Here is a 24,118-nt window from a genome sequence, read left to right on the forward strand (position 1 = left end):
CAATCTAAAGTTCGAAAAATTGTCTGCTCAGTTTTTTTTTTTCATTTTGAAGATCGAAACATTGCTCCTTTGGCTTGGTAATAAAGGTTGATTCAGTTACATCATGACCAAACTAAAGCTGATTTAACACATGATATAACTAATTCTTATAGCTGAAACATCGACGTTGACTTCTAGTTTACTCTTTTAGTTCTGATATGTGTGTATTTGACTTTTTTTGTCATTGGCATTTGTTTCACAACATCATTTAAACAAAATCAACAAATATGTCATAAATTTATTAAAAGGAAATGATGTATTACAATTACACAGTACACAAATCTGGCTGAGAAATTGCATAGGAAATTCCTAAAGTATTTCACAAAGATTCTAAATGACATTGCAAATAAATATAAGGACAGTACACACTCTAGCGTCTGAATGTCTTCTTTTGCCATGGAACCAACCTGTCGTGATCTGAAATAAATGTCACTGGTTTACTACATGTTTTAAATTGCAAGCACTAAACCAAATGTAGTAGACATACAACAAAACTGACTAAAAAAATCAAACAAACATACAAATAGTTGTAGTTGATAGTTGATAAGGTATTAATCAAGTAGACTATAAATAAAAGGGTAAACAAAATGAAAACAACTGTAAAAACCTCTTGCGTCCGAATAGCACATTTGAACCCAAATGCAAATATGCAACAGGAACACCAAAAGCCAAATTCCCGATAGCTGGATGCACAAATACCGAGTCACGTCAATAGTCATACGCCCAAAATGAACATAGTAGCACAAAGACAAATAAAAGAGAATCTGTTAAGCAAATAATAAAAAAAAAAAATACACGTCAGCACCTAGAATCTATAACTAAAGATCACCATATATCAATTGTGAAGAAGACACTGAATCTTTATCTGTTAGGTTTTAGTTCTTTCCGATGAACCTTTTTTGTTACAAAAAGGACGAGACATTCTTTGACAAAACCCTGGATAATCAAATATTTGCTCAGGCATCGATGACGTTTTACAAAGTCTGAGTAGCAACTGCAAGCTCTTGAATATCGTATGAGTTGAGAAATGTTGACTCCATAACCTGGTGAAGTTGGTATATAGCTGCTAAGGTGAGAAAAATTGAAATCGTCTCGTTTGTCATTGATTCTGGTACTGAGATGACCGTTGTAGTCAAATTCGAGTTATATGTCTAGAAATGTGGTGGAGGAAGCTGTATGTTTGGTTTATTTAATCTCTTGTCCAGGAAGATACATAAATGAGACCCAATTAAAAGTTTGGATTTTTAATGAAAAGAACATCATAAATATACCTAATTGTAAAAATTAAATGAATTAGCTTCTTTTATCTTCTTGTTTTTACGCCTGTCTGAAAGAACTCATATGAAAATTAAGAAAAGTTCGACTAAGAGAGTTACCCAGATGGTTCCCATGGGAATGCCGACAACCTGCTGGAAAATTCTATCTCCAAATTCAACAAATATGTTATCAATGAGAAACTCCAGCATGCTGGTCACTTGCACTTCGGTGTATCATGTTTTATTTTCAGGCTCATTTTTTTTTACAAAATATGACGAATTATATCCTAAAACAATATGTTTGTAGCGTATACTACTATTGTAGATTATTTCTTTTAAACTGGTTTTCAATTTTTCATGTGGTATGATGGTGTAAAGGGTAGAAAAATCGAAATTTTGATAAAATGACCAACATTTAAAAATTCCTTGAAGTTCCTTTGAGTTCTTAAGAATCCACATACGGTTATTGGCACTATACAGCATTTCTGTAATCCCTCTTTAACTGAGAACAGAATTTTGATTAATCTAAAGGAAAATTCCTTGGTAGAACACGTAGATGTGCCGTCAATGTACCGTTATACCGGTATGTACGGATCTTTGTGAAGTTTTAGGTATCCAATATAAACAAAGTCCTCAGATTTATTGCTCATTGAAATATCCAATGAGGCCATGAAGGACACATGGTTTTCTGAGATCTTATCATGAAACCAAAAACGAAACCAAAAAGGAGCGAGATCAGGTGCGACGATAGTGTAGGCATGTGAATGCATCACCAGTCATGCGATTACATCAAGAAAAAAAGACTTACAATTTGTACGTTGTTAAAACAATTTGTGCTATCTCCCTCTACGCATTTTAAAACACACTTGCAACAACTTTTTGAAGGTTTGTATGGACATTCAATCTGTTGAATTGAAAAATTTCTGACCCTATCCAACATTTCGGGTCTTTACTGCGACAGTCTACATAAAATGTTGTAATCATTCATGCCGGTTAACCTTATTTGCAGAAACAACTTTTTATGTATCCCATTCGACCAACAGAGACGCTATGTTTAGAAAAATGTGCGAGTTTTCCAAAGGGCACGTGTGTCGACTTCCCTCCCAAAACATATGGTTATAAATATCAAAGTGGATTCTTTTGTTTTCGGTATGTGAAACAAGTACTGTTTCTTCTTCTTTTTTCATCTGATTCCTCTGCTTCTTATGAAATCTGTCTGGGTCATAACTTTTCATTTCTTTTGACACTGGCTTATGACATTAGACATGCAAGTATATTACAATAAAACGGTTAGTCGCAATTCATAATGTTACCTTGACCATTGACCTCAAGATAAAAAAAAACTTAATACTTTGACATAGGCTTTTAGTAAAAGTACAAAATGTATAGGGCACACGGGTGCAACACTTCAAGACTTGTGTCGAATACCATGGAAGATGATATCTGACCTTGACATTCAAGGTACACATTTTTATATGACCGTTAAAACTACATATTTCCATATATATTCTTGCTTACCATTGCAAGACATTTCAAACGCATGTCTCCTTGACACATGCCCCGTTTCCATTCTGTATTCTATGTATCAATTCTGTGAATTCATGCGATCTTACTATTACTAAATCAATTGTTAAGATACTACAAATGACTGATAGAGCAATTTTTGATGCACTATTGCAATTTGTTTTTTTTAAAGTCATTTCGGATAAATAGAGATTTTTTAATGATGTTATCTTATGGTTATATCTTGTTTTTTAAATCTACATTTGAACGTATTGCCTAATTGTTTCTGTATTATACGTACCTTGCATTCTGAAGTTGCATGCATTCGTTAATATGGTATTATCTAATATTGTTTAACTTGAATAAAATTAAAACTCTCTTGTGTTTTGGTTTTGAGTTTTTTAATCTGTGTTTTTGTTTTCGATTATTACGATATTGAGTTCCATGCTGTTTCTGAGTAAATTGTGATACGTTCTTCTATTTTCGTGAAGTTATTCCACGGATCGCGATTAAATGGGACAGGCTTGAGTTCTCAAAACTAGTTAAACCTCAATTCAAATGTTCATGCTAGTCTCATGCTAAAACATCGTCAGTGATTGTTACTAGTATGACTTATTCTTTAGTTTATTGAGAAATCAAGGTTTGACGGCAGATATTTGATAGTAGATCTTTGATAGTCTTTGATAAACTTATGTACATCTTTTCGAGACTCAGCGCGATTAAGGGGTTGACAAATTGTAAATATCTGTTTTTTATTTTTGAAGATCAGTAGTTCACCTATCGATTTCGTTTGTCTTTTTCTGTAGTTTCTGCAGCATTAACGTATACTTCACATCTCCCTTTATTCACATTAAACAAATTACTTAAAGCAAGAATTTCAAGGAGCCATTTAACGATTCACTTAGTGCAAAAATATTCTGGGAGATCTAACCTATCTAATGTGCTCACCTAAATGAAAAACATGTTAGCTGAGGTTGATAAATTTCTCGTGTGAAATGTACCCGGAATTTGACTGACCCTCTGAATCACCTTGATCGTGTAAAGAGCTACTGTCGCTTATTGGTTGAGAGGGTTGATTAAGCGATTCCGATGAAACGTTATTGGATTCATCCGCATTTATATTCTGTATAGGAGGTAAATCCTGAATGTGTGGATTGTTCGATTGTAATTCTGTACGGGAGTATAAGACATAATCCAAATTTTGTTGAAAAGGGTACTTCTGCAAGTCTTCTGTGTGGACACACGTAGAGAAAAAAAGCATGTTTTGACAGAATGGTATTTTTGGCAAGTTTTCTGTGCCTTTGTGTGAGGGAGCAAAGCGCAAGTCTAAATTTTGCAAGTCATCTGAACGGGCGTACGAGGAGGCATTTTTAACATCTTGCTGGTTTTGAAAATTTGCAATATGCAAGTCCTCTGTACGCACATATGAGGTAACATTATCCAGATCTTGCTGACTAGAAATATCTTCTGTATGATTTGACAATACATTAACTTTATCATTTTGGTTAGATCTTTTCTTTATATGATGCTCATCATTTGCTATGTGTTTTGCTAAATTCCCCGTGCATTCATATGCTGAAGTAAGTTTTATACTGTCTTTCGGATAAAATGAATGTTCATGATCTTTGCAATAGGGAATTACTTCTTCATCCATAATATCATCATGTATCTGCTGACACGATCTTGCGTGAACACCACACCTAGTCTGAAACAAACATAGAGTTGTATTTAAAGCCATGGTAGTTTATGCAAATGATAACAGTCTTATATAGAAAGGAATTTATTTCAGAAAAAAAAACAATGACATTCATAACGTTTTTATTTTAAAACTGAAATATTAGTTTTGAAGAAGAATTTATAGTTAGCTATACATCGCCCCGAGTCTAGAAAAGTTATAAAAGGCGTATTATCTAAGATCTATAATCCAACAACACCTAATCCTCCAAAAAGACAACATTGAGATATACAACTGAAGCTAAACACTGATTAGGTTCCTGAATTAAAGCAGACATATGAACATGTGGTGACGTTTAGCTGGGTTTTGATCACTTAACTTTGCTTTTTGATACCGAGCAATGAAAGAAAAAAAAAAATTCAAGGACTTACAATTACAAGAAAAATGGGCCGGTAAGTCATTGAGGTTTTAAAGAACAAAACTTCAGTGCTATAAAAATTCGAAAATTTTAAGATTTTCGTCAATATTGTCATATTTGAAACTAATCAAAATGCATAAAAATCGAGTTCCCACTGTAGTTCAGAAAATGCTAAGTCTTAAGATGTTTTTTTCCGTATAACACTGAAGCCAGATGTAGCTTTTTATCTTACAAATAACATTTAGGTGACCTGCAATACACAGACAAATAACTCTGCCTTACGCAAATAAGTGATTCAATTAGAAAACTAGCTAATCCCCATTATTTTTCATGAACACAATGAAAAAAAAATGAAAACACATTCGAAATCTGGAAAAAACCAATTGAAAGCTGTCCATAAAAGGAGGTAAACATCTTCATTCTGTGTGCAGCCATTGTGCACAATTCCAATGATGTTAAAAGAAAACCGTTGGAGCTGTATATACCACATGACACCAACTAGTTACTACCCTCTTTGTGTTTCGGATTGATAAAATGACTAGCGGTAACATCGGGCCTCGGGTGATTGAGGTAAAATAAGATATTTCCTATAATTATCATACGTACTGGAAATATTTCCTGGTGAACTTGATCATTGATGGCTTCATTAATGTTATTTGCTTCCAAATTAGATATTGAAGATTTACCTCCATCTGTTATTTCCTGCTTTACACTTGGCACTACAAAGAAGTCGCTCTGAACATATGAATGAAGAGAATGTACAAGACATTCATTCCTATCTCGAGTCTGATCTTCTTCCACTACCCGATCCGATTCACACTCATTTATAGGAAAGGATTTGTTCTCCGAGTTTTTTTTAGAATGCAAACAATTTCCGATTGCTGTTTCAAGCAAAGGACTTGCTGAATTTGCAGCATCATCAGACAGATCTGAACTATCAGAATGATTACTATTCGTTGTACCAAAAACTTTAACATAACCGTTATTTTTTTCCAGTGCGGCATTGTCAGGCCTATTGTCATTTTCCTCGTCAGCCATATTGTTATTGTGTTCTGGGATGTTTCCTTGATTTCTTTCATCTAGTTCCTACATATTTACACATCAAAGCTTTTATTTGACGGAATGTAATGTGAACTATACAATATCAATGAAACTAGATATCGTGATCCAAAATATTGCTGAAGTATTGTTATTTCCTATAAATTCTGAAACTTTTGCGATGTTTTTATTATTTTGAAAATTATAACGGGATATGTTTTGCACGAATAAACAACTCGAATTTAGATTTTGATAGCATTAGTTGTATGAAGCATTTCTTCAAATTGCAATAATTAATCAAGCAATTTTGGTTGTTGTTCAACAATCACAATACTTAATGCACGTAAGAATTTCTGAATTTACAGTTTATTCGTCTTACATTTAAAAATATCCCTTCAAATTTTAAATGGTTTATTCATAGTCAATTGTAATTAAAATTCAGATACTGAATTTGATTCGTCATCATCCGGTGAACGTTTTACACATAATAACATAAGATACCAACTTACATGCACACAACACGTGTTTGAGGATTACCTTTTACCAGATTCGTTCGAGACCGTAGTCTGGAAAGCTATTAAATTTAATTAAAGGTTATTAAAACAAAAAAGGCTATAAAAGCCAAAATTGTCAAAATGTGACCATAGTCATAGAGTTATATCCACTTTATCAAATGGACAAACTGAAATTTGTCGTATGGAAACGCAGAATAAGCATGCCTTTCCTAGAACACCTGGTAACAATTCCGGTTTTAATGTTAATTCTTATCGTGCTTCCCTTTTCCTAAACCACCCTACTCAGTTGCTCCGTAATTCTCGTATCACGGCTTTAGACGTGAACAGAACTTATCAGCTACGTCACAATGTCTGAGGAGAAGTTATTAGTGACGTCACAATAAGTGAGGTATCGATTATCAGATTTTCTGCATATCAATATTGTAAACTATCAGCTATGAGTCACAATATGAAGCTTATTGACGAGTAAGCGCAGCGAACGAATTCAAAAAGGCTTCATTTTGTGTCGAGCAGCTAATATTTTACAATATAAATATGATGAAAATTTGATAATCGATTTATAGGATTGTATTTGTGTATTTTGCATGGTAGAAATAAGTGTTTTTTTCAACCGGAAGATGACTTGATAAGTTCAGGTCAAACTTTTAACGTTGGCTCATTCATTATGACGTCGGTGATATGTCCGAGTCAAAGTTATTAAGGTTGGGTTAACGTATTTAACGTCACAAAGCAGTGATATGCAATTTTATGAAGAGCTGAGCAGAGTGAAACAAACAGAGGGAACACCCATAAGAGATAATATTAAGCTTACTTTTGTCAAGCGTAAAACTGTCTAAGGGAGAAGAAAAGGCCAGAAATTGCACAACAAACAGATTATCCAATGTTCTACACATAGATATCATTAAATATCAGCTATTCAACACAATGTGAAGCTTTTTTACCCGTTCGCTACGCTCACTCGCCAAATAAGGTTCACATGATGGCTCGCGGCAGATATTTTACGATATTAGTATGGAGAATACCAAATAATCTATACATATCAACCAAAGCTTCAATTTTGTATACTAGTAATCGCTGTTGAAAACACATTTTCTGGGTCTTTTGAAAATATATACATATAACCATATTTGTTGTTTGTTGTTGGGTTCCATGATGATATTATCTGTAATTTTACCGATTGTGACATTTTGACTAAGAGTAGATTCCCATGGGTGGTGATGCATTCATAGCAGTATAGTAGGAGACGCTTATGTACCGGATCTCGCTCTCTATTTCTTCAATTCTTGTTTGCTAACTTGACTTGTCTCTCTTTAATCGATGTACGAGATTTGGACATCCGTAAACTATTTTCGCTTCAATTAATTGTGTTTACCTTCAAAAATTTTATACTATCATGAGTACTACTATAAACTAATTATCAATTGATATATGTACTTATCATGTAGAGATTTTCGACTATCTAAAGAAGGCCTGGACGTTCCTGTTCAGTAATTACAGTAACAATTTTCTGCACCAGATTTCCATTTCCACAATAAACGTCTCTTCAATGATGCTCGAGGTCAAAATATTTGAAAATCCAAACTTTATTAAAAAATTGAATGGCTGATAAAATCAAAAAGAACAAACAGTATAACAAAAGCCGAGTAAGGAATCAGACTGTGATTTATATTCCTTAAAGTAATTTCCAAAATCAAGTAACTGCAAATTTTAAAAACACAGTATCCATAACCTGCTACTAGTCTGGTGATACCCTTGGGGACTAACAGTTCACCAGCAGTAAATCTCACCTGTCTGGAGATAGTATTGATGGGTATGATTGGCGCTTCTATGTCTGGTTTATAACACAAACATTTGCAGATGTCTTTTAATTTATCTTTAAATCTAAAATAGGAGCATTTCATTACTAAATAATGATAAACTAACTTATTTTGAAATAAAACTAAGAAATATGTATTGAAAAGGCTATCATCCACAACCTTAAGGCAAAAGGCTCCAATATCTACAAATTATATTCTGCTTATCGTTTGATTGAATCTCTTTCAATCTTACTAACCTGTTGGCCATGATAATTTCCGTCGTTCTATGGCGTTTGGGTTTTCCCGATGTTATCTTCTTGTTTTTGTCATATATATTATAAGTATTTCCTTTCATATGTTATTATATAATTAAAGTAGTTATTCAAAATATCGGAAGCAACTTTCATAGATTTTTATGCAATTTCTTTTTACAAACAACACAAAATTTCGTGTTCGTTGCTTATAAAATTTTCATTTTTGACTTGTTTAGACTTGTGCTGATATATGTTTCTCGTATGGTTTAAACAATTTCACATAATTTAAAACTCAAAATGGTCTTTGTTTTTGGTTAACACGTGTTGTTCAGTGGCTATCTCATTGATGTTCAACCATTTCTTTACATGTCAACTTTAAATTATACTGAGAAGTCTCTTTTCTTTCAACAAATTTGCAAAACAGTGTGTTAATGCCTTAATAAAACTTCATATTTCTATACATTTATAACAATTAGAGTAGATCATTATACCTGATCGCTAAAAGTACACATCCCACTAACCCGACAGCTAAACAGGTCACCAAGATAACAACGCTATTCGATACTACAGAGTCCTTTGGTTCTATACAAACAAAATATAAAATAAAATATAATTATCTGAATTATTTACAATAATTTTACTTGTAGAATGTAACACGTAAATATTTTTTTTTATATTTCAACTCCAATCTCATTCTCTCTCATTTATATATAAATCTTATCTGTTTGTATCTCTTCATCTATCAATTTATCGATCGATCGATTCCCCAATCCATCCACCCATCCATCCATACTTCTCGTTCTTTCAGTATGTAGTGTTATACGTATATAATGCAATTTATTCAATTTCCTTATTTCAAATTCGGTAGATGTACTTATTTGATTTTTCAAAACAGCTGACCCTATGATATATTTATATATACTATTCAGCATGTTTCCATTCCAGCGTAAACAGCAGGCAAGTAATGAATTATGTTATTTGTATTTATGTACCTGTTAATGTTGTCACTTTGAAAGAAACTGGAAGATTTGTTCCGTAGGTATATTGTGTAGTGTAGACTAGTTTATAGACAGTATTTGACGTCAGTCCATCAATTGTTATCTTGTTTCTTGTACTGGAAGCTTTCCATGTTGTTTTATTTGTCACATGGTCTAGAAAGGAAAAGGTAAGTTTAGTAGTATATCAAATAAATTAAATTGGCAAAATTTGAAAAAAACTACTTGTTTATACTCTTTGTACTAGATTTCATATATAATTGATTTAATCAAAATCTTGCATATCTTGTCATTGATCGATCGCTGACATATTCCTAACTGTCCACATGATAGTTCCCGCAGTAGCAATTCCCGCTGTCCTACATTGTCAGTATATTTTCGACTTAGAAGTTTGAATGCCCCTTTGGTATCTTTCGCCTCTCTCTTAATTTGATGGAAAAGTCTTCATTTGATAACCAGAATTAGAGATTGACTTGCCCTCTGACGATTCCATGCTTGGTTTTAAATTATATCATATACTTAGACTGATGAATACTCCCTTTCCCCGAAAAACAGATACTTTTAAGATATACGAGAGATTTTGTTAGACGACACAATTATTCTGTAAGATGCATGCAATGCCCTTGTATGAGATAAATATGGAAAACTGTTGAACAATAAAACATTTACCCATATGAACATCTTTGCTGTACTGTTCTACAAAATTATATTGTTCAAAATTGAAAATTGTTCGAGAATTAAGATTCACTCACCATGTATGCTATTTAAAAAGTTGCATCAAAGTTGACCAATTTAGACAACTAATAGTTTTGTGAAAACTTGATAGGAAGAAACCAAAATAATGATCAGAGGTATATTTTCGGTATATAAACAATTATTCTACAAAAACATATATATATCATTTTTTATACTAAAATAATATTAGCAAATTTAGTAGCCCAGTAGCCAGTACTCCGGTTCTGGCATGACAATATGGATAATATAATATTAAAATTTGCTGTTCATTTTGGAAATTATCTTAAATAAAGGAATATATCTTCCTCATGCAAAGCTCTGATTCCTTGCCCGGCTTTGGCTAAACTGTTTTTCCTTTTTGGTCTGAAAGCTTTACATTTTTTAATAAGTTCTGGATTTTCAAATATGTTGGCCTCGAGCATCAACGAAGAGACATTTATTGTCGAAATGCGCATCTGGTACAGATAAATTGGTATCGTTAATGTTAGTAGTAATCGTTAATGTTTGTTCCGGTTAATGAAATTAACATTACATATGCTATTTTAATTATTCAAGCTCACGAAAATGTATTTCTCAAGAATATTACATGAAACAGTTCTTAAACATCTTTTATGGCGTGACTTCCCAGTCACTCTAGAAGCAAATTTGAAAGCATGTGACTTATCGGGTTACTCATATAAGTTTTTCATTCACGAATGAGAACTATGGTCCTGTAACAGAAGACGTTCTGGTTACATATAAGACAGATGCATTAAGTATATAGTGACGACGACTATAAAATTTTCGAAGTCTAGATTTTCAAATTTCCCATTCTAAATTTAGGCATTCCTGGCACTTCCCTTGTAAGCAAAAGTACTTGATAGAATTCCATAAAAATATAATTATCCACTGATGTATAATCAATGTCTTTCCTTCGTTTAAGGAGGGTTAATGAATATGAAATACTAACCATTTAAAGGTCCGTATTGAACAAAGTGCTGTAATGGTCTGTATCCATTTGGCTGACAGAAGCTTCTTGGAATTATTAACACGATAAAGGTGGTACCAATTTTGTTAATTGCCGGCATTACCTTTTCATTATCTGAAATTATAAATAATGATTTGGAAAGACTCCATTTGAACCCCTCTTATTTACGGAATTAGAGTAGATATACATGAAAAGGGGGGGGGGGGTCAAAAGGAAGTCTTGCCTTAGATTTAAACAAACAATAAAATGAATATAAGACAATATTTGTAAACGATAATAAAAAACAAAAACAAAAAAGCAAAAAAAAAAAAAGCAAAAAATAAACAAACAAAAAAAGTTCAGTTTTTCTACTTCAAATGTGTTAAATCCTCAATAATAAAATTGCTCAAAAACACAATTTGTTGTAACAATGCTTTTTGTTTGTTTTGTATATTCAAACATTGATCAATAGTTTATCACAATAACTCGTGGTTGAAAACTATTTTCCTCGTATAGACAATTGTTTATTTGTTTTGGTGGGGTTTATTTTGCTCAGTCTTTAGTTTTCTTTGTTGTGTTTTGTATATTGTTGGTTGTGTTTAGGTCTTTTTTCGTTTTCATCCTTGGCGTTGTAAATTTGTTATCAACTTCTGAGTTTGAATATCCCTTTGGTATCTCCTGTCTCTCTCTTTTCTTAAAAAAAAATAAGTACCGCTTGCAACGAACTCAGTTAAAGCGATATTAGTTAAATACAGACGCACAATCATTACTCATGATACCAAGAATGTGTCCATAGTACACGAATGCCTCACTCGCACTATCATTTTCTATGTTCAGTGGACCGTAAAATTGGGGTCAAACTCTAATTTGGCATTCAAATTAGAAAAATCATATCATAGGGAACATGTGTACTAAGTTTCAAGTTGATAGGATTTCAACTTCATCAAAAACTATCTTGACAAAAACTTTAACCTGAAGCGAGGACAGAAGGACGAACGGATGGACGCACAGACCGAAAAACATAATCCCCCTAGGTGGGGCATAAATAGGACTGTAAATTTCATAGACCAAAGATATTTATATAATCCATCGGTGTTAACTATTAATGCCAATTTCTTATGTAAATCTTATCATGACGTTGGAACTTAAATCATTTTTTTTCTAAAGTTACAACACTTAAAATAGTACTTTCAATATTCAAACTCATTCAGGGTTTTATTACAAGTAAACATAGTTAATTGCACAGAAAACATTAGTTATACCCATTTTTTTTAATTAGGAGGTATATAGTGTCCGTCATTTCTTTCCTCGTCCGTCTGTTGATATACGCTACTACCCCTAAACCGTTAGACAGAATTTTGCAGAATTTACATTACATCTTACTCACATAATGAATTTTATCATCTACTTTAATTCTTCAGCCAAAAGACTTTTGCATGGCATACTAGTAGACTGTCAGATATGCAAACTAGAGTCACATTTGTATCTAAACCATCTAATGAAACGTTGTCTTCATGTGATGTCAATGTGCATCTCATATTTTTCTTATTTTTTTTAGGTTTCCTAGCAAATCATGGACTATGCCATTGTTAAATCTACGGGATACTCATTCTGTGTCCGTAATTCTTAAACCACTAAATGGAATTTATTAAAACTTTCTCAGAATCTTAATCATATAATGCAAGTGTTAATAATTTTTGTTAGAATTAATTTTTTTTAGGGTTTCCCTAAAGAAATTTAGACTTTGCTTCGGAATCCTATGGATTGGTCGGATTAATACACACTTTCAAATATTTGAAGGCTGCAAGTTCATTGGCTGATCATTATTTATCAGATAAGTAGGTATAACAGAGTGTTGTCAGATCCTTGTAAGCAAAGATTGGACACATGATCTGTATGTTAATCAGATTGCCTTCATCATGGACACTCAACCCCAAACATTTGAAAGCCAGTGATGTATAAATGCGTAGAAACGTAAGAGCCGTATGACCAAAATTGATCTACACATTCAAATTCATCTAAGGTAAACTTTGCCTGAGGTAATTGGAACCTTAATTTTTTTTAGCATTTTCTTTATTTATCAATTTTTAGAAACCATGTTAATACCGCAGCACTAATTACTGAGCTGGCGATACCCTCGAGAACAAACAGTCCACCAGTAGTAGTATCGACCCAGTGCTAAAAATTTAAATAATACATAAATAGATTTTGTGCGTCCGAAGCGCTTTTCCAAATATTTGAAAGCCAGGGATGTATAAGTACGTAGAAATGTTAGTTGCTGAATAGACATTAATTGTCAAAATACGGATCTGGAGAAGAAACATTAGTACCGTTAATGTTATTACTACCACTGGGTCGATACTTCTGCTGGTGAACTGTTATTCTCCGAGGATATCACCATCCCAGTAGCCAGGCAGTACTTCGGTAATTTCTACTTATTATTTCTTCCTTATTTCTATTCCAAAATGATTAATTGATTGGCATTTATTCCTGCTGCATTAATTGTTTTTTTAACTATTCTCAAATTTACCAGATTGTTCACCATAAAAAAATGTTTATGTCATTTTCCTCCCTTACAAGTGAGAGGTTTAGCTAGCTATAAAACCATGTTTAATCCACCATTTTCTACATCTGGAAATGCCTATACCAAGTCAGGAATATGATAGTTGTTTTCCATTCGTTTGATGTGTTTGGGATTTTGATTTTGCCATTTTATAAAGGACTTTCCGTTTTGAATTTCCCTTGGAGTTCAATATTTTTGTTATTTTACTTTTTAGTCATACACTCTCTATTGTCATGTTCTTTTTCTCTCTCACCAATTTTTGTCATAGTTATAAACTATAAATCTACGGTGATATCGTATTTTAATAAAGTCCATAAGCTCTGCATTTTACTGGGTTGGTTATACTTCTTAATTTAATTTGGAATAGTTTTGGATAATCAATAAAACATTGAATTTGAAATAAAAATTCAATCTGCAGTCTTGAAAAAAAAAAGACATTATGACAAATTAATTTTCCTTCTGAACGTGTTAAAAAAACTAGATTGGGTGAAACGTATACTCAGTTTTAGTCCTCATTGTATGTTTAGGTATCAAACAGTTTGATAACCCTCAGACCCAACTAAAGCTAGTAACATTGGAAAAACTCATAGATATCGGAATTGATGGACAAGAAGTGATTTATTGGCATCAAAACTTTTTCCTTGAAACGTAAAATTTATTCTGAAATTGGCCCCCGTGATTCATTGAGAAATAAAAATGCAGTGACGGGTAAAGCTGATTTTAACAAGGTACATGGAAAATTATTTAGAATAAAGATAATATAAATTCATGCAACAAATAAAGACATACCCCTTTCTGTCTGATGAAATATACAATCTTCCCATACGATGCCAGAATCATTTTTACCCATTGAAACAGACATTCCAAAATGCCAACTTTCACTGAACTGACTATCGAGTATTCCAGTAAACGTTACATTTGTAGAATATTTCCAGTCAACATCTTCCTAAAATACAATTAGCAAATAAACTTTCAATACCTCAGAAATCGGTTAACTTCTAATTACTTATTTCTTTAAAATGTGAATGTTCCTTATTCAAAGGCTTCGTATGTATGTATGTATGAATGTACTGGTAGATTCTTCCGTTATTCGGAGCATCCCTCGAAAGATGCGAGGGTACAGTGGAATGCATGGACACTACCTATCGGGATTAATGGAGATGTGTCACTAACAATATTTACAAGGACAATCCCCAACCCAACACAAAGAGAGTGCTAGGTGTGTTGTAGGGTGAAAATCAACCTCCTGGTGTGCTGAAATTTCCAGCACCCCGAGTCAGAATCGAACCCAGGACCTTCAGCACTGTAGCCACCAAATCCACACCGTGGACACATATTTGAGAAGCTGGTATTTATTTCTTTTTGCTGACATTTTCCGCTACATTGCATTAACGAATTCTAAAAGATAGTTAATAAAAATTGTCACATACAAAACAACAAATCTATTTTGTGGAAGTGTTGTTTCTTTGATATATCCAAAATTTTAAGGATATGAAATTGACCATAGGCAGTCGACTGACATGGACTGTTCGTTTTCTTTTTGGACACCTGAGCTCATCACAGTTTTGATTAAAAAAAATATGTCACCCTATCTAAAATTCATACAAATTCCAAGGAATACTCCCGTGCTTATGAACCTCGATGTGATACATTAACTAAAATCCGTATACACTCTTTCATGTATTTTGGCATCAATCTGTGCAAATAAGTTAAGAAGAACTATGAGGCGTACGTTTTTATATTTTTATTTCATTTTTTTTTGTTCTGTTTTGGTTTTGTTTTTTTATTTAGGGATGAAAAAAATGATTTATTGTATTATGCATTTGATTATGTTCTTGTATTTCGTCATCCATTTGAATTTGTTCTTACCTCACATAAAACAATTCCAGACTCCTGTTCCATACGTCCACGGCACCAAATATATGTTATATTTGAAGGACTGATATCCCCCTCATAACTAATGGTGAAAGAGTTTATTGTTTTGCTGACCTCCACAATGACATACGATGGTCTGTTTACATCTATAGAATTGTAATACAGAAAAAAAAACATTTAAAAATAGTCGTAAACACATTATTCTAGCTTGCAACAATATTTGCAACTAAGGTGGCGCAATAAAGACTTTAACAGTTTCCATATAATATTATATGTTTTGACAAATAAAATGAAAAATAAAAGAAAATGTGTCTGAGGACACATTGCATTCGCTAAAGCTTTGCAATTATCCAAGTTAAGAAGGGGTATAACTCTAAATGACTCACTGTCCAAATTCGAACTCTGTCTGCGTGGTGTGGTTCTTAGCATTGTGTATTAGTTTCATAAAATGTGGATGAAGAAAAATTAATTTACGGTAAGTGACTCACTACCCAAATTCGAACTTTCGAGTTTTCAAATATGTTCTTAGCATTGTGCATGAGTTTCATAAAATTTGGATGAGGAAAACTTAAGTTAGAGTGCGGAAACGAAAAAAAAAAATGGCAACTTTCTAAGTTAAAAAGGGGCATAACTTTAGAACGGTAAGTGACTCACTGACCAAATTCGAACTATGTCTGCCAGTTTTAGTTTTTAGCATTGTGTATGAGTTTGATAAGATTTGGATGAGTAACACTAAAGTTAGAGTGCGGAAACGGAAATGGGACAGACGGAAGGACGGAGGTCAAGGGTAACACGTAATTCCCTTGAAAATAAAAATAAAAAGAGGAAAATATGTCAGCAAGTATACTTCACCAATTAGTAAAATGCATTATTTTTTAATTAGAATATTTTAGTTACCATTATCTGGATAGAATATGATTTCTGTAACAGTGTGAGACCATCCTATTTGATTCTTTACAGCTGCATTTAGTCTAAATCCAGCATTTCCAGATGCCCAACAAGTCTTTATATCCGCTGTGTTTGTATCATGGACAGTTGTTGTCATGGTATCATTCGAGTTTAAACTTTGTAAGGTCAATTGTACATTTGAAATATTTCCCTGTGCATTATAGTTGTCTGGTTCCTAGGATATATCAGACTTGATATTAATACGAAATAACATTTCAATATAATCACAAAAATAGAATGATGCAAAAATATTTCATTTGTACGATTTTATTTTATTTTAAGAAGAATGGAGTAAAATAATATTAAAAAATAAAAATTTATCTGTTAATTACTTTACCTTGAAATAAATGTATAAATTTCCTTTCTTCGTGACAAATCCACCGGAAATTAGCGATGGCCCAGTTAGGGGAACTATAAACGATATACAACTCATGAATACGTATTGTTAATTCATTATTACATATTCCATAAAGTGCAACATTAATGTGGTGTTTGAATAATACTGGTCTGAAGTCTCATAATAACAACAACAACAACAACAATAACAATTTTATTTGCCAGTCAAGACGCCCCGAGGAGCAGAACATTTACAGTTTAAATTAAAGTGTACAAATAATTGTGATGACTTTTTTTTATTGAAAAATTACAATAAAACTAAAACTATACAGGAAAAGAGAGACAACAAACACAGTGTATTCCCAAAGATAATGAGTGAGTGAACACAATCAGTATGTTAGTTAAATAAACAGTGTATTTCAGTCCAGTTGAATTACTGAATCAATTATTTTCATTTTGTATATGCTTTTGATGTGTAAATATTGAATAAACTTGAAATAATATATTATGTTAATTTCCTTGATTGTGAATACCTGTATATTCAGTGGTAGCTTGAATTTCAGATTCCTCGCTCCAAATAATAGACTTCTCTGGGCGACATTTAATTCTAAATGTATAAGATGTTCCAGGCATCACACCAGATATATTAGTAGCCACTGTTGTTTGTGATGTGTTAAGTGTTATCTAATAAGAATAATATTCTGTTGTAGCACTTATTAGTTGAAAATAAGGAGATGTATGAGACTCCTTTCTTCCATAAACCAAAATGACGTAGATGTTAGCAACTATGGGTCACCGTACGGCTTTCAATAATGAGTAAAACACATACCGTATAGCATATGAGGCGCCGTTTTACTATTTATTACCTATTTTCTGATATCAAAAAATGATTTTCTGATATCAAAAATTCTATTTTTTGATATCAGAAAATCGATTTCTTGATATCAAGAAATAAAGAATATTTTCTGATATCAAAAATTCGAATTCCTGATATCAAAAATTCATTTTTTGATATCAGGAAATAGATTTTTTGATATCAGAAATTCGAATTTTTGATATCAGAAAATATTTTTGATTTTTTGATATCAAGAAATAGATTTTGTGATATCAAAAAATGATTTTGTGATATCAAGAATTCGAATTCCTGATATCAAAAAATGATTTTTTGATATCAGAAAATAAGAAATAAATGAATGATGGCTCCCTGTGTGTCATTTAAAACATTCAGGCTCACCAATGAGGCCAAACATCAGGAATTATCTGAAATAATGTTCCCGGTAGACCAATTGTTTTATAGTGTGGAGTACCACTATACACGGTATTGGTCATTATATTGATGACATTGTGTCCCTTGTTACAAAAACAAAATGCTTATACACTTCAAGTTTTATAAACATGAATAAGACTTCAAAGTCTCCGGAAAACTGCTATTTAATAACAATATTTGAAGTAAAAAAAATATTTACACTAATCTCCAGTTTGATCAAACTTATTACGAAATTTAAGACCCATGCACTACAAGACAATATATGGAAGATTTTTTAAAATTATTCCTAAATAAAACATATTTACTCTTGTGTCATACAATCCGAATGGGCGGGATATGTCGACCTAAGAATTTATTACATACTGGAAAATGTTTTCAAGATTTAGATACGATGGCTCGATAATATATTCAGGTTCAACTGGCGATATACACGATCTTTTCGCCTTATATATCTAATACAATGCATAAACAAGTCTAAATTGAAAACAACGTTCTAACCTATGATTGCGTTGGATAAAATTTTTATACGTGTGCAAGCAAAACAAATTTCTTGGTAGAGAGGGGTCTAAATACAGCACAAACAACATTTTCCAAAAGATCAAAAAAGTGAAAAAGAATATTTTAACAAAACGCATTTGGCTAACAGGTCGAACAACTGATGTTCTTAAACCCTGCTGACTGCCATTGGCGATTGCCAAATAAACGGATCACAAGATGTAACAAAATTGATCTATATTATTAATTTAATACCAAACAGAAAACAATAAACTTGCGGAAAAGATGGTATACCGCAAACATGAGGTGCAAAAATTTGTACACCATATCCGGATTTCGACAATTAATATCTCTTCAGTGATGTTAGGAATCGAAACGGTATTTGGAAGACCATATAGTTTACCTCAGTTTAGGATAGACTCTTGAATTTTGAAGAGTCGAAATATATACCCTACTAAATTGTACTTATACCACTTTTCTCAAAATGAAGTGAAAATTTCTTGACAATCCTTTCAATATAAAGACAAACTTTTCCAAAATGAAGGTATTTTAGAGATGAAAACGTACATCCAACCTACTGAAACGTTTCATTACTTCACAGAAAAAGCTCATATGTATCTAAAATGTTTATGGACGACGCGGTTCATAAGAAATACTAGCAGTCTCGTAAAAAGACGAAATAGACAAATCTTTCGAAAATACAAGACATGCATTTTTTTTATGTTGTTGTTGGCTTTGAACTAGTTGTCACTATCGCATCTGTAATTTGTGTCTTTTTGTTGTTGTTACCCTGCCACGTTTGTTCTTACACTATGTTGTAATGTAACACCAGTGTCCCAGGTTAGGGGGAGAGTTGAGCGCTCAAACATGTTTCATCCCGCCACATTCTTTATGTGTCTGTTCCAAGTCCGGAGCCTGCAGTTTAGTGCATTGTCTTGGTTCATAGAATTGAGAATGGAAATGGTGGGGGGGATATGTCAAAGAGAAAACAACCCGATCAAAGAGCAGACAACAGCCGAAGGCCACCAATGGGTCTTCAACGCAGCGAGAAAATCCCGCACCCGGAGGTGGTCCTCAGCTGGCCCCTAAATAAAATTGTGTACTAGTTCAGTGAAAATGGACGTCACACTAAACTCCAAAACATATCAATGAAGTAAAATTAAAAAACATACAAGACCAACAAAGGCCAGAGGCTCCTGACTTGGGACAGGCGGAAAAATGCGGCGGGGTTAGACATTTTTTGTGAAATCTCAACCCTCCCCCTATACCTCTACCCAATGTAGAATAAAGAAAAACATAGCAATACGCACAGTAAAACTCAGTTTAAAAGAAGTACGAGTCCGATGTCAGAATAGGTAATAAAATAAACTAAGCATAAATGAACAAAGGACTACTAGCAGTTACTGACATGCCAGCTCCAGACCTCAATTAAACTGATTGAAAGATTATGTCTTCATCATAAGAAAATCAAGTACAATCCCTCCCGTTAGGAGTTTAGTATCATACCATCATAGAATACATGAGAAGAACATAAACCGTATCATGCCAACAAATGGTTTTAGAATAAATGTGTTTATTTCCGATGCAAAGACCCTATGAGTGAATCAATATTAATACCAAAATATTCAATCATTAATGACTAATTGACAACAGTATCGTAACTACCGGTATATCCTTTCCGAATAAGTCTTTTTAAAGGTTTGGTTAAACTTTGAGGTGAATGCCGACATTTTTGTTCTTTGTAAAGAATATTTCCATAAAATATTGGATGTGAAATACCTGAACGTATAAGAAGTCTGAATGTTGATTTATATTTACGAATGATGTCTGCCGTATATGTTTTACGTAAATTGTTTTTTTATAAATCATATAGGCCTTTAGCTTTCTAAATTGAGTTGTTTATTTCTTTTTCATATTGGGGCCTTTTATAGGAGACTATATGGTATGGGGTTTTCTCATTGTTGAAGGCCGTACGGTTGCTTATAATTGCTTACATCAACTTCATTTGAACTTTGGTGGCTAGTTGTCTCATGGGCTATCATACCACATCTCCTTATTTTTAAACTTAACAGAACTAACTTACTTACTAAATCCTCAACATAAACAACGGGAAAAAAATATAAAAACAAGATGAACAAAACACTGGGGCTTGATATTTGCAAAAACCTGACTGCACAAATCTGTTTCAGAGGAAACCAATAACTGCTTATAAAAGAAGTGAGAACTTACAATTGTTGACTATAAACCTTAAAATAATAAATATGTGAAACACAAAAAACACAAAACTTCTTATATTGAGACTGATGAAGCCGAACTCTGATATATGCTTTCGTGTATATTACACGACCGAAACACCAGACTTAATGTAAGGGCTCATTGCTGAACGTTGATGCTTTTATTGACACACAGGGAGCAATCGTTGATATTTTTCTTATTTTCTGATATCAAAAAATCATTTTTTGATATCAGGAATTCGAATTTTTGATATCAAAAAATCATTTTTTGATATCAGAAAATGTATTTCTTGACATCAAAAAATGATTTTTTGATATAAAAAAATCGAATTTCTGATATCAAGAAATAAAGATTATTTTCTGATATCAAGAAATCGAATTCTTGATATCAAAAAAGGCAATTTTTGATATCAAAAAATTGAATTCCTGATATCAAGAAATATTTTTTGATATCAAGAAATATTTCCTGATATCATATATTCATTTTTTGATATCAGGAATTACATTTTTTGATATCAAGAAATATTTTTTGATATCAGAAAATAAGGAATAAATAGTAAAACGGCGCCTCATAATAGCAAGCTATAAAAAGCCCCAACATGACAAAATATGAAACAATCAAAAACCAACCTCATAACGTGTGTAGTAAAAAAACAAATGAAAAACACTTAAGATACAAAGGTTGTCATAAATTGGTCAAATAGAATTAAGCTGTTTTGAAATAATTTCATAATTCATCATTTGATAGGTAGATAGGCAATACTAGTTTACCGACGTTCAAATCTCAAAATATCATGAAGAAGATACAAATCAAACACTGAGGGAATACTGTGAGACCAGGTACGTCGACCAGGTAAGTCGACCAGGTACGTCGACCATCGACCAGGTACGTCGACCAGGTAAGAGTCTCCTGTTATGCATGTATTACACGCCTTGCGAACTTTGGACAAGATTCATTCGACTTGTATCTTTCAAAAGGTAATTTTCAATAAAAAGCAGCAGAAATATGGAAATAAAATACACACAAAAACTTACGTTATAGGCCTGAGCTTGAGACTCTACAGCCAACTGACAAATGTATTCAGGACTGTCGTACATAAAGAGTGGTTTGTTGAACTTCCATCTAATCCCAAATGTGTTCGATGTTGGAGAAACGATGATGTCTTCAACCGGTTCCATTTTGGCTGAAAACAGAACGATGTGCCCAATCAGTTCACATAAAGTGTTACTTCATTAAATTTGTAAGAAATAAGAAAATTGATGAAACAATTAATAGTCTATATCGATATAGTTGCGTAAATACTAACACATTTGATAAACACGACATACATGATTGTATGAAAACACTTTTTAAGAGGATATTTTCTTTGTCCCGTAGTAGCAATACAGAAAAGATTCTAACACTTTGTATCATATAAGACACGTTTATAAATTTTACGGACGCCATCACGAGTTGGTTGACCGTTATGGAATATCCGTTTCACAGATGATTGCGGATATGTTCCTAGTATCGTGACTACAATCTCGTTCCCTTTTCACGAATGTGACCTACCGAATTAGACTATTTACCGGGTTTGTACTAACATGAACAACACGACGGGTGCCACATGTGAAGCAGGATCTGCTTACCCTTCCGGAGGACCTGAGATCACCCCCAGTTTTTGGTGGGGTTCGTGTTGCTTAGTCTTTAGTTTTCTATGTTGTGTTTTGTGTACTATTGTGTGTCTGTTTGTCTTTTTCTTTTTTAGCCATGGCGTTTTCAGTTTATTTTCGATTTATGAGTTTGAATGTCCCTCTTGTATCTTTCGCCCCTCTTTTGTACCATAGGCATAAAATGTGTTTACAAAAAAGTGATTGTAATACAAGTAATTAATGGCATTTTTGAATTTGAGATCTTCTATGCAATATAATATGGTAATGAAATTACTAATAAAATTTAAAGCTGACTAAACGGCATTTTTTTTAGTTTTGCTCATTGTTTTGTCATTATCTCGATGTCCTATAGTTTCTTATATCCACATCATTTGGACTCTGATGAATAGTTGTCTCATTGTCAATCATCTCCTTATTTATATACTTGAACTATTTTTTTTATACATAAGAAAATTAAGTAAAAAGTAGAATAACAAAAATACCGAACTCCCAGGAAAATTCAAAACGGAAAGTCCTTTATCAAATGACAAAATCAAAAGCTCATACACATCAAACGAACGGAAAACAACTGTCATTTTCTTGACTTGGTACACGTATTTCCTTATGTGGAAAATGTTGGATTAAACCTTGTTTTATAGCTCATTTGTATGACAGTCATATAGAATTCCATTATATTGACAACACTATGTGAGCAAAACAAACAGACATAATAGGTAAACATGTTAACAATTGGGGTACAGCAGTCATCATTGTGTTATAATCTTAATCACTATAAAAACAAATGACTATTTCAACAAAGAAAAACACAATGGCATATAGACACTCTATAGACAAAGTACATAGTAAGCAAAAATGAAGCCACGCCAAAAATGATTTATTACGCCAATACGTATAGCATATGATATTCTTACCGTAGGTATCGTTGAGAGGAACAACAAACTTTCCTGTAGCCCATGTGTTATTCTCGCACTTCCCCAACAATCTGAATTCATAAGATTTGTAATCATCTAGACAAAGATCACCACCATTCAAACAGTTTGTAGTGTCTACTATCTGTGTACAGTAAGCTAATGGTATCAATTCTTTACAGTTGTAATTGTGGATAGGTCTTGAAGTATTGTGACCTACGGAATTCCTGTAACAGAAAATTGTTTCTCTCTGTTATGAAATTAACTAAAGTACTCACAATTGTTATTTAGAATGTTTTAGTGACTGATGAAAAATAAAAAAATAAAGTAGAATTTTAATTAATAAAATGTCTGTGCAATCTAACACCTTTTTAGTTACTTTGCCTATTTGATACTCAAATTTGGAACCACAAAAAAAAAAAAAAAAAACCAAACCTAACAAACAAAACAAACAAAACAAAACAAAATAACAAAAAAAAAAACAAAAAAAAAACCCGCATCGTTGAAAGCTGTTTGAATCCCGTCCTTTAATTAAGAGAAGATGAGAAGCGTACTGGGATGCTTTTCTACATCTTTTTCAGTTTGTAATATTCGTGTGTAAGCGTGTATGAAATATATACATAACTTGCAGTTAATTTTCAACTAAAAAGCCATAATGAAATCCATGCC

General features: G+C 32.7%; 1 protein-coding gene across 1 annotated transcript; it reads right to left on the reverse strand.

Moving 5' to 3' along the window:
* Positions 1 to 265: 265 nt before the first annotated feature.
* On the reverse strand, positions 266 to 23,673 carry LOC127728531 (uncharacterized). Its single transcript, XM_052235966.1, has 12 exons — positions 23,453 to 23,673; positions 21,924 to 22,072; positions 17,426 to 17,576; positions 16,894 to 16,967; positions 16,506 to 16,731; positions 15,603 to 15,754; positions 14,523 to 14,679; positions 11,174 to 11,305; positions 9,487 to 9,645; positions 8,986 to 9,076; positions 8,232 to 8,325; positions 266 to 456 (listed from the first exon to the last, which is right to left on the reverse strand). The coding sequence occupies exons 2-12, from the start codon at positions 22,065 to 22,067 to the stop codon at positions 370 to 372; spliced, it is 1,467 nt and encodes a 488-aa protein (XP_052091926.1). The 5' UTR covers positions 22,068 to 22,072; positions 23,453 to 23,673; the 3' UTR covers positions 266 to 369.
* Positions 23,674 to 24,118: the final 445 nt, after the last annotated feature.

Source organism: Mytilus californianus, unplaced genomic scaffold, assembly GCF_021869535.1.
Source record: "Mytilus californianus isolate M0D057914Y unplaced genomic scaffold, xbMytCali1.0.p SCAF_1, whole genome shotgun sequence".
In the NCBI taxonomy this organism is placed as follows: domain Eukaryota; kingdom Metazoa; phylum Mollusca; class Bivalvia; order Mytilida; family Mytilidae; genus Mytilus; species Mytilus californianus.